Source organism: Eschrichtius robustus, chromosome 1, assembly GCF_028021215.1.
Source record: "Eschrichtius robustus isolate mEscRob2 chromosome 1, mEscRob2.pri, whole genome shotgun sequence".
Lineage (NCBI taxonomy): Eukaryota > Metazoa > Chordata > Mammalia > Artiodactyla > Eschrichtiidae > Eschrichtius > Eschrichtius robustus.
Window position 1 is genome coordinate 181,842,713 of NC_090824.1, and position 13,124 is coordinate 181,855,836.

The 13,124-nt window shown below is 35.6% G+C and overlaps 1 protein-coding gene across 13 annotated transcripts in view; it reads left to right on the top strand.

Annotated features, from left to right (window-relative positions):
* Positions 1-12,871, top strand: part of ABI1 (abl interactor 1) — a 95,109-nt gene extending 82,238 nt beyond the window's left edge. For 3 of the 13 annotated variants that reach the window (XM_068560525.1, XM_068560434.1, XM_068560450.1), the window contains 4 exons: positions 1,567-1,743; positions 5,047-5,133; positions 9,203-9,388; positions 12,314-12,871. In XM_068560525.1, coding sequence (XP_068416626.1) covers positions 1,567-1,743; positions 5,047-5,133; positions 9,203-9,388; positions 12,314-12,489 — 626 coding nt within the window. In that variant the 3' untranslated portion in view covers positions 12,490-12,871. The remainder of the gene's footprint in view (positions 1-1,566; positions 1,744-5,046; positions 5,134-9,202; positions 9,389-12,313) is intronic. The other 10 variants (XM_068560534.1, XM_068560466.1, XM_068560484.1 and 7 more) reach the window with 5 other exon arrangements.
* Positions 12,872-13,124: the final 253 nt, after the last annotated feature.

Consider the following 13,124-nt stretch of genomic DNA (forward strand, 5'->3'; position numbering starts at 1 on the left):
TACACCCTTTGGTATTATTTATTTCATAATTTTATTTTAATAAAATATTAAAATAAATTCTAAAATAGGCATAGTTTGGAACTACTATTAAATAGCTTTATTTTGGTTTTAACTCACCAAGGCAAATAACCTGGATTTTATACAGTTTTTATATAAGTCAAAAGAAATATAGAAATCATTTTATTGAGATTTCTATTAAAAATGGTTAAAGGGTTACTTCTTAGCTCTTTGGAAAACTTAACCTGTCCAGAGTTACTCATTCATGAAGGCATTTGAATAGACTCTTATTTATAAAGTGTTTTTCTGTTTAGAAATTGAGCATGTGGATGATTTAAATAATTAGTGATGCCTGTGGCTTGGGAGCTCCAAAATGTTGAATATTAGCACTTCTTTTAATGAACAACCTCTGCTGTATGTTTTTTTTCTAATAATTTATATGACCTCTAGGAGAGGTTGAATTGGATGACTGAATGAAAGGAAACCAGGATGTTGTCTTTTTATTTACTCAGTCGTGGTTAGATGTTTGGGAGGATAATGTTAATCCTGAAGTTACCTTTGGAAGGTATAGTTAACTTTAGAGGCTTTGAACTTTATATTAACCTTTAAAATTTTAAACTTCTGAAATGTTGGTAAAGATGACATTGAATAAAATTTTAAGTATTGTTAATACTTTAGTTAGTTTAGATATGCATGATAATTAAAAAAAAAAAAAGTGCTTTGGGTGTAGTATGGAAAAAAAAGCCCTCCAAGTATATGGAAAAAGATAATGGATTTTCTACACAAAGCTGTCTTAAAATGTCCATGTTTTACAGAGTCCAAAATTTTTTTCAGCTTTATCAGTTACAGAAATGTAAGTGATAGGGCAAAGTGTGTAATTCTTAAAAGCTGGGAGATATACAACGAATCTGACATTATATATAAGTGCTTTGAAACTAGAAATTGTACTTCTCTTAAAAATGATTCTACTATAATATGTATTGGTAATAACTGCTAATACATTAAACATTCAAATAAATATAGTAGTACATGTGGAAAATATGCTTAACTGTTTAAATTTTATAATTTAAGCCGGGTTTGGCTGGATAGATTCTTATACTGTGCTTCTGAAGATTTGGCAATGGAAAGGAGAAGAAGTTTGTAAACCAGATATTAAGACATTCACATCTAAAAACTGATGCTTTCCACCTCAGACTATCATTTGGTACTTATTTTGTTGGAGAGACACAGTTGACATATAAAAGCTGTATGTTCTAAAATGTTACAGAAAAAAATTTATACATTTTATTAGCAAAATACCATTTGGTATTATGCTAAATTATAAAAGGCTTAAGAATATTACTTCTTTACTTTTGCACTTTCCACACAGTATCTGTTTTTCCTTCTTTTTGTAACTTCAGAGGTAGAGCTGTTTGTGTTTTATCTTTACTTTTCTCTTTATTTTGTGCTGTGGGCTTTAAAAAGTAATACACATTTCTTGCTGATAGTCTCCTTCTCTTTGTTCTGCCATCGGAGGTGACGTGCAATGCTCAAGTTCTTTGTTGGTTGCCTTTGACTAATGCTTTTCAGCAGCCCCGGGCTCAGCTCCTGGTTCCCAGTATGGCACAATGACCAGGCAGATTTCTCGACACAACTCTACCACTTCCTCGACATCTTCTGGTGGATACAGACGGACTCCCTCTGTGACGGCTCAGTTTTCTGCTCAGCCTCATGTTAATGGAGGTCCACTTTATTCTCAGAATTCAAGTAAGCTTGTGCTTTGCAGGTGTACGGCAGCAGTGGAGCTCCTTTTGAAGGAAATTATTTGAAATTGTTATTCTTGCCAGTGATAGACAACAATTGAAACCGTGCTATTTCATGTTTATTTTTGTTTTAAGAAGTTAGACCTTGGGGACTTCCCTGGCTGTCCAGTGGTTAGGACTCTGCGCTTCCACTGCAGGGGGCGCGGGTTTGAGCCCTGGTTGGGGAACTAAGATCCCGCATGCTGCATGGTGCGGCCAAAAAAAAAAAAGTTAGACCTTGGAGCATATCATTTTAAGAATAATTGCTTATCCCTTTCAAAAAAATTCAGGCTTACTGAGTATACTCGTATACTAAAATTTAATTGATGAAATTTTTACTACTGTAAGTAGAACTACAGAAGAAAAACACTGAAATTAATTAAGCTGAATTTATTTTTATTGGCATGGTTGATACAGTTCAATAACAGTAAACTTAAAAACATTGTGACAGTTTTTCTTTACAATAATATAACGAAATTGCTGGCTATCACTTTTAAGCTTGCTAACCTATACTGAAATGAGTTCCAAACCATTAAAAACCATTTGTGATGCCTGCTTATTCTATCTCTAATAATTGTAACAGTGGGGAGGACTTTCTTTTGATTTCTTTCTGTTCACCTCAAATTGCACATCTCAACACTAACTGCAATCAGTGTTTAAAGGCTGACAAGATTAGAAAATAGCTTTGGCATAAAATGTGAGAAAGTTCAAATTGCTTAGGGTAGTCATTAATTTCACTTTCCATATCAAGATGCTCAGTCCAACCAGGAGAAATCTGAAATGAGCCAGTTCAGTATTTGTTACTGGCTTGAAGCGGTGATCACCAGGCATAGATAGACTGAAACACTTTCCCATGTGGCTTTTGTAGGCTGCATGTTATGTTATATTATTTTACCTAAAAAACACTGAATACTCCATATTTACATAGAAAGTTGGTTTTAAGTTCTTTTTATTTATGATGCATGTTTTGAACAAGTGTTTTAAAGTAGAGCTAAGGAGAAAGTTCTGTTATTTATTTTCTTGGTTAAACTTTGAAGATTAATTGTGTTATAAACGAAAAAACTCCTAAGAATTGAAAACCACTTTAGCAGAAATATCACAACTCACAGATAATCCCAAAATTTATACAACTCTTTTCCAGACTAAAAATTTCATCCAAGCTACTTAGAAACTTTACCAGTTAGAGTTTTACCTCACATTTCCCCTGGTCTCCTTTTGGTAATGAAAAGTAGCTGGCGGCTGAGAATTCCACAGTTAATCTGATTATCAGTCTCACTAGTTTCATGAAGTTTTAATTTTTTTTCATATTCTGCATTTTTAGATCCCATCTTTGTGTTCATTATTTTTCTTTTCCTCGCTTAGTTTACTCCGCGAATAGGGTTTCTGGTGACTCTTCACCTGATACATGTTTGTGTAGTTCTGTTTTAACAGTACTTGGGTGGGTTGCTTATCCTCAAACAAGACATTTTCATTGCTGAATGTCTGTATTTTTGGACATCATAAAGTAAATTTGGCCTCAAATTTTAAATATATTACTGTGTGTTGTCAAATTAATTATCCTTCAACCTGAGTTACTGTTGGTGTTGTAGTAGTAGTAGTAGTAGTAGTAGTATGTAAATGTTTTTAGTGTTTTGATGTGCATATTCCCCTTCTGTCTAAATGTGGTGATAATGATTAGTATTGTCACAACATAGCCTCTTTTTCTTTATGTACTAACCAGCATGGCTCGTTACTAAGGGTTGTTTCTAAAAAAATTTTTTAGGTTTGTGGGAGTTTTTTTTTTTTTTAAGTTAAAAAGCTATAATGTTTTATTTATTAAAAGTATATATATGTATATACTGGAACAAGTGTGTCTGTGTGTGTGTGTGTGTGTATACACACACACACACACACACTTGTTCCAGTATATACATACTTGTGTATACTTCTATATACAGAGTATCAGAATGAACCAGGACTAATTTCATAGTGAATTGAATGTTATTTTTAGCCATGCAATGAATATTAATGCACATATACTGCTTTAAGTTGTTGCTTATTTGTACACTGAACATCTTTCATATTTTTATGCTCACCAAACAGAATTTGTAGATTGGATTAATTGAAACAATCTTTCAATTAAATGATCCTTGGGAGCCAATCAGTTGTTTTTCCCTGTCAGTTTAGTGTCACTTCTTGGTGACTACCAGTAAACTGAATTTTGTAATTCAGTTCTATTGACTTTTTCTAAGGAATCTTTGGCCATTACCGTCTTGTTAAAATAAGACAGGGTGGTAAATATATGAATATTTACTTTTAGATAATTTTAATTTTTAATACATTTGCTGTCCACATGAGCATTTGCTGTCAGTTTCCTATAAATTATGTGTTCTCCAGAAAGAAGACGGAGTACGTTTCCAGCTACCCAGTGATTCTTTTTTTTTTTTTTTTTTCCAGTGATTCTTTAGAAATTACTTTAATGCAAATAATTGCATATTTTACCTTATTGTTAGATTAGGTTTCCTTTTTCAGAATAGTGATGAAAGGAAGAAGGTCACTTGAAATATGCCATGAAATTCAGTGAACAATTAACATGGTATATGGAGCACTCTTATGCCCTAGTAAATTTAAGAGTGATGTCTTTAAAAATAAAACTGTTAACTTAAAAAGTAATAATAACCTTGTTTTACAAACAAGGGTTTTTCCTAGAGAGCTGTGTGTAAATTTAGATACATAATAATTGTTTTTAAAGGAAACCTGTAATTAATGCATTTATTTATACATGGAATAAACAGCTATCCTGTAACATATTCGTTTTGTTTATTTAGGTTCTTATTTACATTACCCTAAAGCTAGACATACCTGTTAGGTTAGAGAGATAAGGCAAAGACACAACATCCTGGAAACCTTTATTGGTATTTCACTGTTACCTGTTTTTTTAAAGTCTTTCCTTAGAATTCAAAAATTTCATTGCGTGAAAGTGAGGGTGATGGTAAATTTAACTCTTACCCAAACAATATAACATTAGGATTAAAGCAAATGTGTTTGTTTTTTAATAAAATTAACCAGCTGGCTAAACACAACTCAGCTTTAGGTTTGCTCCTGGGAAATGAACTTGAAGAAGGTTCTGCAGGTTTTTGTTTTGTTTTTTGTTTTGTTTTGTTTCATTTGCAGACTGTTCTTTGCATACTTATGTTTGTGGTCTTTGTAACTGACTTCTGCTTTTTGTTTGTTTCCTTTTCTTTCCTTTATCTGTTTTACTTCCCCCATTCTGTGTTGTTGCCGCCAGTTTCTATTGCTCCACCCCCTCCCCCTATGCCTCAGTTGACTCCACAGATACCTCTCACAGGCTTCGTGGCCAGGGTGCAGGAAAACAGTAAGTTTGGAAAAACCGAGCTATCCAAGAGTAGAGGCTGTCTCCTTATAGCATGCATGGCTGATGAGTCATCATTTTCCTTACTTTTATCGAGAAGCTAATCTTATCTTGAAAAGAGGTGCAGATATGTTATTGAAACTGAAGAGCACGATCTTCAGTTTTTCCTCTGTGTGCATGATTACTGACTCAGATGACTTTCAAAACTGCAGTTTTCTTATGTAATTACATGTTCTAAAACATGAAATCTGATCTTTGCAGATTCTTAAGGAAAGAGTAATCAAACCCCAAAATTCAAATTGTGTGGAAACTACTAGCTTTCAATAGTTATTAGGGGAATTGAGTTCTCATCAAGATGTGTAGATAGTTACACTGTGAGATTAAATTTATCATGCAGTTGGGACAGGTGTTTTATTTTGTTTTTCGTTGGGTTTTTTTTTTCCTCCTTTGGTTACAAAACATTTTTGGAGAAAACTTTGTAGCCTCAGATTTTTATACGTAAATCGTTTTGAACCTATATAAAGATTTGTTGTCAGGATAAAAATGAATCTGCAGGAGTAAGTAAATTACATCCATGCTCTCTGTTAAGAGTGATAATCAGTGTAGAGTCCTCTTCATGTTTTGGCTATGTGCGGGCCCATGAGGATGATTTCTGAACATGCAAATCTGTCAACTTTTTTAGGTCTTCTCTGAAGGTCAGGTTTAATGACTTTTGGAAATTCTTTTGAATATACGGATTTAATTAGGATAGAGTAGTTTTTATATTACTACCTGAGTACTTTGATGTTCTGGGAGATATATAATCCTAACTACATGATCATAGTGAGTGTTATTTGGCAAAATGAAAAATACCCCTATTACTGAATCGTATTATGCCAAAATAGCTGTTGAGATTAATATGGTAAGGTGGTCCAGTACTAATTCACTCCATTTGGGATCATCACCATGCAAATAAATCTCAGAATGGTTTGAACAAATGTGTAACTCACATGACCAGCCCATCCTCCAGGAGGAAACATTGTGGCACATTCCACTGTGCAGCTTTTGCTGACCCTATTGTGTTACTCTCCACATTTCCTCCCTTCCTCCAGTCAGGTATTTGTTTATTCAGTGTTATGTCCTAGGCTCTGGGAGGAATACACCTAGTCTAAGACAAAGTCCCTACCTTTAAGAAATTGGTGATTTAATGGGCTTTTAAAACAGTTTCAAAATGTTGAAACTTCTGAGCATAAACCAACCTTATCGTTTACATTTGGTTGGAAACTCTAATGTGTTTAAACATGTAAAAATAAGTGAATCTTCCTTTTAAAAATAAGTGAACAAAGGTAAATCGCTGGTCCTTAATGCTCTATGAGTTTAAAAATTAAGTCTGCAAGAGTTTAAAAACTAAGCCAATTCAACCTTTGAAGTGCCTTATAGCCAGAAATTTTTAGGACATATTTTAAAATAGCCATAATAAACATCCATTTAGTGAGTCTAAAGCTCATTGATTAGGTTTTTGGTAATAACCCCTTTTTTATAGAAATTCAGTGTTAACGTACATGCGTGGTCTTGCTAAAGAGGCCCATGGTACTATTTTAGTTCTTTTTCCCAAACGTATGAACTTGAGTCAGTAACTCTCCTTGTGCTGCAGAATGCCCACCTTTATTTGGCATCTGTTTTCTTTGAAAGCATGTTAGGAAGATTGTTGATAAATTGCATATCAATATCTTAAATGTTTTATGAATTACAGATTTTCTGTGTTCGTTCTTCTCATAAACGTTCACTTTCTTATGGCACTCAAATTGGTGATAATGAATGCACGTAGCAGTTAACCTATTAATAAATGTGTTTCAGTTTAAGACACGAGCCTCTAAAAAAAGCAGTGTGTTTACATCTGTTTATGATTAACATCCAAAAGCGTTTGAACAATCACGTGTGGTGCTAGACCGAGTATTATGCACAGAGAATTAGACTGACCGGACTCTTGCCCCAGTGTATGTAATTTGAAGATAAGCCAGTGTAGATTAACAGCAGTTGGACATAGTAAACTAGTAAGTTATGTATAAATCAAGAGTAAATGTACTTTAAGAATTCAGGCAAACATATATAATTTATACATTAAGCCAATACATATTAAGGATATGAGCTATGGCTCTTTAATGTCAGAATGGATTCACATGCATTTTCTTCTCCTCAATAATATTTGCAAGCTTTATGGAGAAGGGATGGGTAGAAATAAAATGAATCCTAGCATTTGGAGGAAAAATAAATTGTACACCTGTTTGAGAGCTATCCGAATGAGCATCAGCACACAGGATTTGTTTCCTAATAGTCTTTTTCATCCCCCAACAGAATAAAATAGAAATCACAGAATTAAATTGGTTATCGAGTAGGGCTATTATTATCTGCTTATGTTTTAAATCTGGATTCCTTGGTTATATTCTCAGCGCATTATTCCAAATAGGGTGTAGAAAACTTTAAGACTATATTACAAATAGATGATGACCATTTTCTTTGATCCCGTAAATAGCCCTAGAAATTGGCATTTGAATTAGTATGTTGGTATTCTGAATTTCTCCACTGCAGATATTATATAATTCCTCTATCAGTTTATATCAGAGCATTTTCATATGTCTTTAACTTTTAAATAAATTTGTCAAAATCAGAAACTTAAGAATTAGTTGTGCTCCAGCTCTGAATTCCTCAATATTGGGAGCATTTGTTACCTGGTATCATATAGTTCATTGAACACAGTTCTAGCCTGACATTTTCCCGTTTCATTGTTTACACCTTTGATTATTTAAATCACACACATACACATTCCACAACCATCTAGAATTTGAGGTATGAGTCGTTTTTATTGTTTTGCATGATTTGAGTTCCTTTCTTTTTTTTTTTTTTTTTTAAACATCTTCCTGCAGTACTTTATTTTTAAAATCTTCATTGTGGATGTATTCTTAGAAAATTGGATCTTTAGGATCTAGTCTTTCCCTCATCCCATTCTTAGTTTTAGTAGCAATAATGTAAAAATCTTAGCTTGCTTTCTACATTTAAGAAGTTGATTATCTTAAAAAAAAAAAAGTTGATTATGAATACTTTTTTTTTTTTTTAATTTTATTTATACTTATTTATGGCTGTGTTGGGTTTTCGTTCCTGTGCGAGGGCTCTCTCCAGCTGTGGCAAGCGGGGGCCAACTCTTCATCGCGGTGCGCGGGCCTCTCACCATCGCGGCCCCCCCCCCCCCCCGTCGCGGAGCACAGGCTCCAGAAGCGCAGGCTCAGCAATTGTGGCTCATGGGCCCAGCCGCTCCGCGGAATGCGGGATCCTCCCAGACCAGGGCTCGAACCCGTGTCCCCCGCACCGGCAGGCAGACTCCCAACCGCCGCGCCACCAGGGAAGCCCAATACAAACATTTTTGAAAATATTCAGTGAGACTTTTTTACTAGCTTGGAATTAATTTTAAATTTATCTTCCCTTGTTAAAATTTAAATAAAATAATAGAAAAACGTACACATAGAAGCAGATCTATTACCTACCACCAGCCTTTTTTTTTTTTTTTCTTCCTCCAAAAAAACAAAAAATAAACACGTATCCACCCACTGGAGACTTATTTCTGTGTAACTAAAGGTAACTAAAAGCCAAAATCAGGGACATGAATGTGCACAATAAATGATTATCAAACCATTAATGTTATTCATAACGTTTACTGTAGTCCAAATGACAAATGTGATGTAAGGCTTATTTAAGGAGATATGCTAACTAAAGAGTGACATTTGTTCTGATCTGAGCCTTGGAATAAGGGAACTTCTTCATTCCTGTAGTCTTATAAACAGACAGATTGTCTCCTAACCTCTGCATTCATTAATTTGTAGAACTTCCTAATACCCTTAATTTTTTAGCTCATTTTATTATTGCAAAATTATTCTTAAAAGTAGTAGAAGCTTTAACACACCAAGCTTTTATTTCTAATCACCGCATGTTTTATTATAGTGCATGCTGTATATGAATTAGAGCTTTCTTCAATTCTGTTAACTTACGAATTTCTGTCTAGTCTGATTTCTGATTCACATTCAGTATCTGGATCTTTTAGTTGCTGACAGCCCGACTCCACCACCCCCTCCTCCACCAGATGACATTCCCATGTTTGACGACTCTCCACCTCCGCCGCCACCGCCACCAGTGGATTATGAAGATGAGGAGGCCGCAGTCGTCCAGTATAACGATCCATATGCAGATGGGGACCCTACTTGGGCCCCCAAAAATTACATCGAGAAAGGTAGGGTGCAGTCATCGTTGAGCTGCTGTAAAGGGAAAGAGCTAATTCTAGTATTTTAGAGCCATAACGAACACCGAGTCCAGCGTTTCTCCACCTTGAGAATAAATAGCTTCACCAGCCGAGATGATTTAGTTCCTGTACATTCCCAATATAAAGTAAGGATTCTTTATTTTCTCTTTATTTTTTTTTTAAATTTTATTTTTATTTATTTATTTCTGGCTGTGTTGGGTCTTCGTTTCTGCGCGAGGGCTTTCTCCAGTTGCGGCAAGCAGGGGCCACTCTTCATCGCGGTGCGCGGGCCTCTCACTGTCGTGGCCTCTCCTGTTGCGGAGCACAGGCTCCAGACGCGCAGGCTCAGCAATTGTGGCTCACGGGCCCAGCCGCTCCGCGGCATGTGGGATCCTCCCGGACCAGGGCCCGAACCCGCGTCCCCTGCATTGGCAGGCAGACTCTCAACCACTGTGCCACCAGCGAAGTCCTCTCTTTATTTTTTAATTAGAGTATAGTTGATTTACAATGTGGTGTTAGTTTCAGGTGTACAGCAGAGTAATTTGATAGTTGTATATATTGCAAAATGAAATAGTTTAAACTTGCCAGCCATTCAGTCTTGTCACAACTACTCAACCCCACTGTTGCAGCACAGAAGCCGTCGTGGGCACTTGCCCGGCGGCCCAGTGGTCAGGACTCGGCGCTTTCACTACTGAGGGCCCCGTTCAGTCCCTGGTTGGGGAACTGAGGTCCCATAAGCCATGCAGTGCGGCCAAAAAAAAAAAAAGGAGAAAGCAGTCGTAGACAGCACACAAGTGAACGGGCATGGCTGTGCCCTGGCAAAATTTCACGGACACACAGAGGCACCGGCTTGGATTTGGCCATGGGCACTGCTTGCGGACTCCTGGTCTAAACCAGAGACTTGGTGTCTAGTAGGGTTAGAGTCTGAGCCTTCAGTCGTCACCTTTGTAAATCACAAGATGATTAAAACCTGGTTTAATAGGAGTTCAGTTGAATATGTTAACCCAGCAGTATGACATGACTGTTCCAGAAGTCAGATTCTTAGGGTACATTAGCTGAACTTCAACCTAATATATACAAATCTGATAATACTCATTTAAGACCAGTGTTGTTTAATTTTGAGTACCATGTGTCAGGATCTTGCAAACAAGAATGCCTTCAGAGGAGGATATTCAGGAGGCTGAAATATCTAGAAAGTGCATCTATAAAAAGAAACAGCTGAAAGCACTGTTTCTAAGTTGAGGAAAAGAAGATTTCAGAGGGACTAGACAGCTATTTTCAAATTTTTATCACGTAGATAGATGTATATAAGAATATTAGATTTCTGTTTCCAAAGAACCCTACGGTAAGTACATACAGAAGGGAGAGTTTAGATCTTTATGTGGAGTTAGGGTCCTGGAGAGTAGAATGGACATTGAATGGTTAAATACTCAGCAGTGAGAGTTATTAAATGAGAGAGTATATGCACTGGGGGAGGGGAAGTTAGGTGGGACTAAGTTTCATTTACAGAGGGGATTTGGAAAATAGAAACAATTAATTTGACACAGTGTTTTTATCAGCTCTTTGTACAAGTAGAACTGAGAACCCGAGGAAATAATATTTTCATTTTGCTGAATGACTTTGAGGGTATCAGGTGTTGTCATGATCAGTTTAAAAGTCATCTATACCACTCAAAATGTGACTCTGAATACAAAGAAAATGTTTATCTCTAGCAGTCACTGGGTTTTCTTGGGTGATTATTTAGCCAAAATACCAGGATAATAATTTAACATTATTTATTCTGTATGTTTTGGTGTTTTTGAAACTGGTATGTTAAGTGAGCTTGTGATCACAATACTGTGATTCCGCTACAGGATTAAAATGGAGAATGGACTTGTTGAGTTTACTTCATATACTGTTTTGTAAAGGGGAAGAAAGATTGCCTGTTTTAGTTAAGAAAATGATGCTGTGGATCAGTACTTCAAGTCTCTTCCTTATTATAATTCACTGGTTCAGGATAATCATGGGGCAAAGCCACCTTTCTTAAGGGAAAAATGAGTTCCAGAAGATCTTAAATGTCTTTAAAACTCTATTTTAAGAAAAACACTACATGAGGTAAGTTAATGAAAAAAAATTTGTATGACATACTGTTTCACATATACTAGAAAATTACATATTTCAGAATTATGCTGTAAAGACAGAGGAAGGAATAATTAAATTCATAAACCAATAGTTTGGAAAGCTAGTAGTTGTTTGATGCCCTTCCTTTCCACAACACTGTTTGCAAAGGAAGTGGATATTTTGAACTCAGCATAATCACAGAATTGCAAAATGGTTCTCTAAGTCTTAATGAGTCTTTACTCACCTATTTCCCCTTTACAAATAGAAATTCTTGTTGACCTTTAAGGGGTGTGTGTGTGTGTGTGTATGTATGTATATGTATATTTAAATCTAGGTATAGCCCCATAAACTACATGAATATTCTCCTGCGATGAGTAGGATGAGATTTACCTCCCAATATATGTATATTTTAAAATTAGATGGTTGTTACCTGGTTTACTGATTGGCTACGCAGCTTTGCTCACTAGTTATTTTGAAAAATGGTGCTTTGCATGTGGTTGGCACTTAGTAGATATTTGAACGAATGAATTGAAACATCTAATAAACCCTAAAATTCAGAGATCTTTCCTAAATAGGTTGGTAGAAACTCTTGACTCCTCTAATCTAGTTAGTTGTCAATTTGGCCCGAAGATCAAGCTAGTGATTTAGTAGCCATGGTTGGCTACTTGACCTAACCTGGATGTAGAGATTTAAGAATTAAGACTTTTCATTACAATAGTTGGGTTGGCTATACTATTAATTGGCATTACATTTTAAAATTCAATTAAATGTTGGATACAGTGCACTAACATGATACTTCAACTCTTTTCTCCATAGTTGTGGCAATATATGATTATACAAAAGACAAGGATGATGAGCTATCATTTATGGAGGGTGCAATCATCTATGTAATAAAGAAGAACGATGATGGCTGGTATGAAGGAGTCTGCAATCGAGTGACTGGTCTGTTCCCTGGGAACTATGTTGAATCGATCATGCACTATACTGATTAAATTCTTGCTTTTAAAGTAGGTTCTTATTATCAGTCATACTGTGGGACTATTACGGTTAACAGGATTGTCTTAAAATGTTTTAAAATGTGCCCATATGTTCAGGACATGCTGTTTTACTGGTATAATTGAATGTCTACCTGTAAGCATAAATCTCTGAGGCAGCTGGTGTATTGCTAAACGGCAATCTATACAAGAGGCTGTGTGTCACTGATTGTGCTTATGTCTTACTTACACATTGTTAACTTCATGACCAGCCTAAATATTCTGGGGGTGTGGGGTATAATATTTCACAAATCATGATTCAGATTGTGCCATTACATGTTTCAGTGCAGCATGGTTACTAACGCTCTGTCAGACTAATATTAAAATCAGAAAACTTAAATGCTGGTGCTGGTCATAACTTTTTGTTTAGACTCTCTCATTCTTGAAATATACTGTTTGTTTAAAGCATGCATACAAATTTATGTATTGAAATATACTTAACAAAATCCAAGATGCTTCCAATTTGTGTAATATTTACTTGGAGTACTCGTACTTAGGTCTCTGGAAACAAATTGAGTCTCTAAGATCTCCATGTGAAACAAAGACAGTTGGGTTACTTGTAGTCTTGTCATTTGTACCGAAGTTTTTTTAAT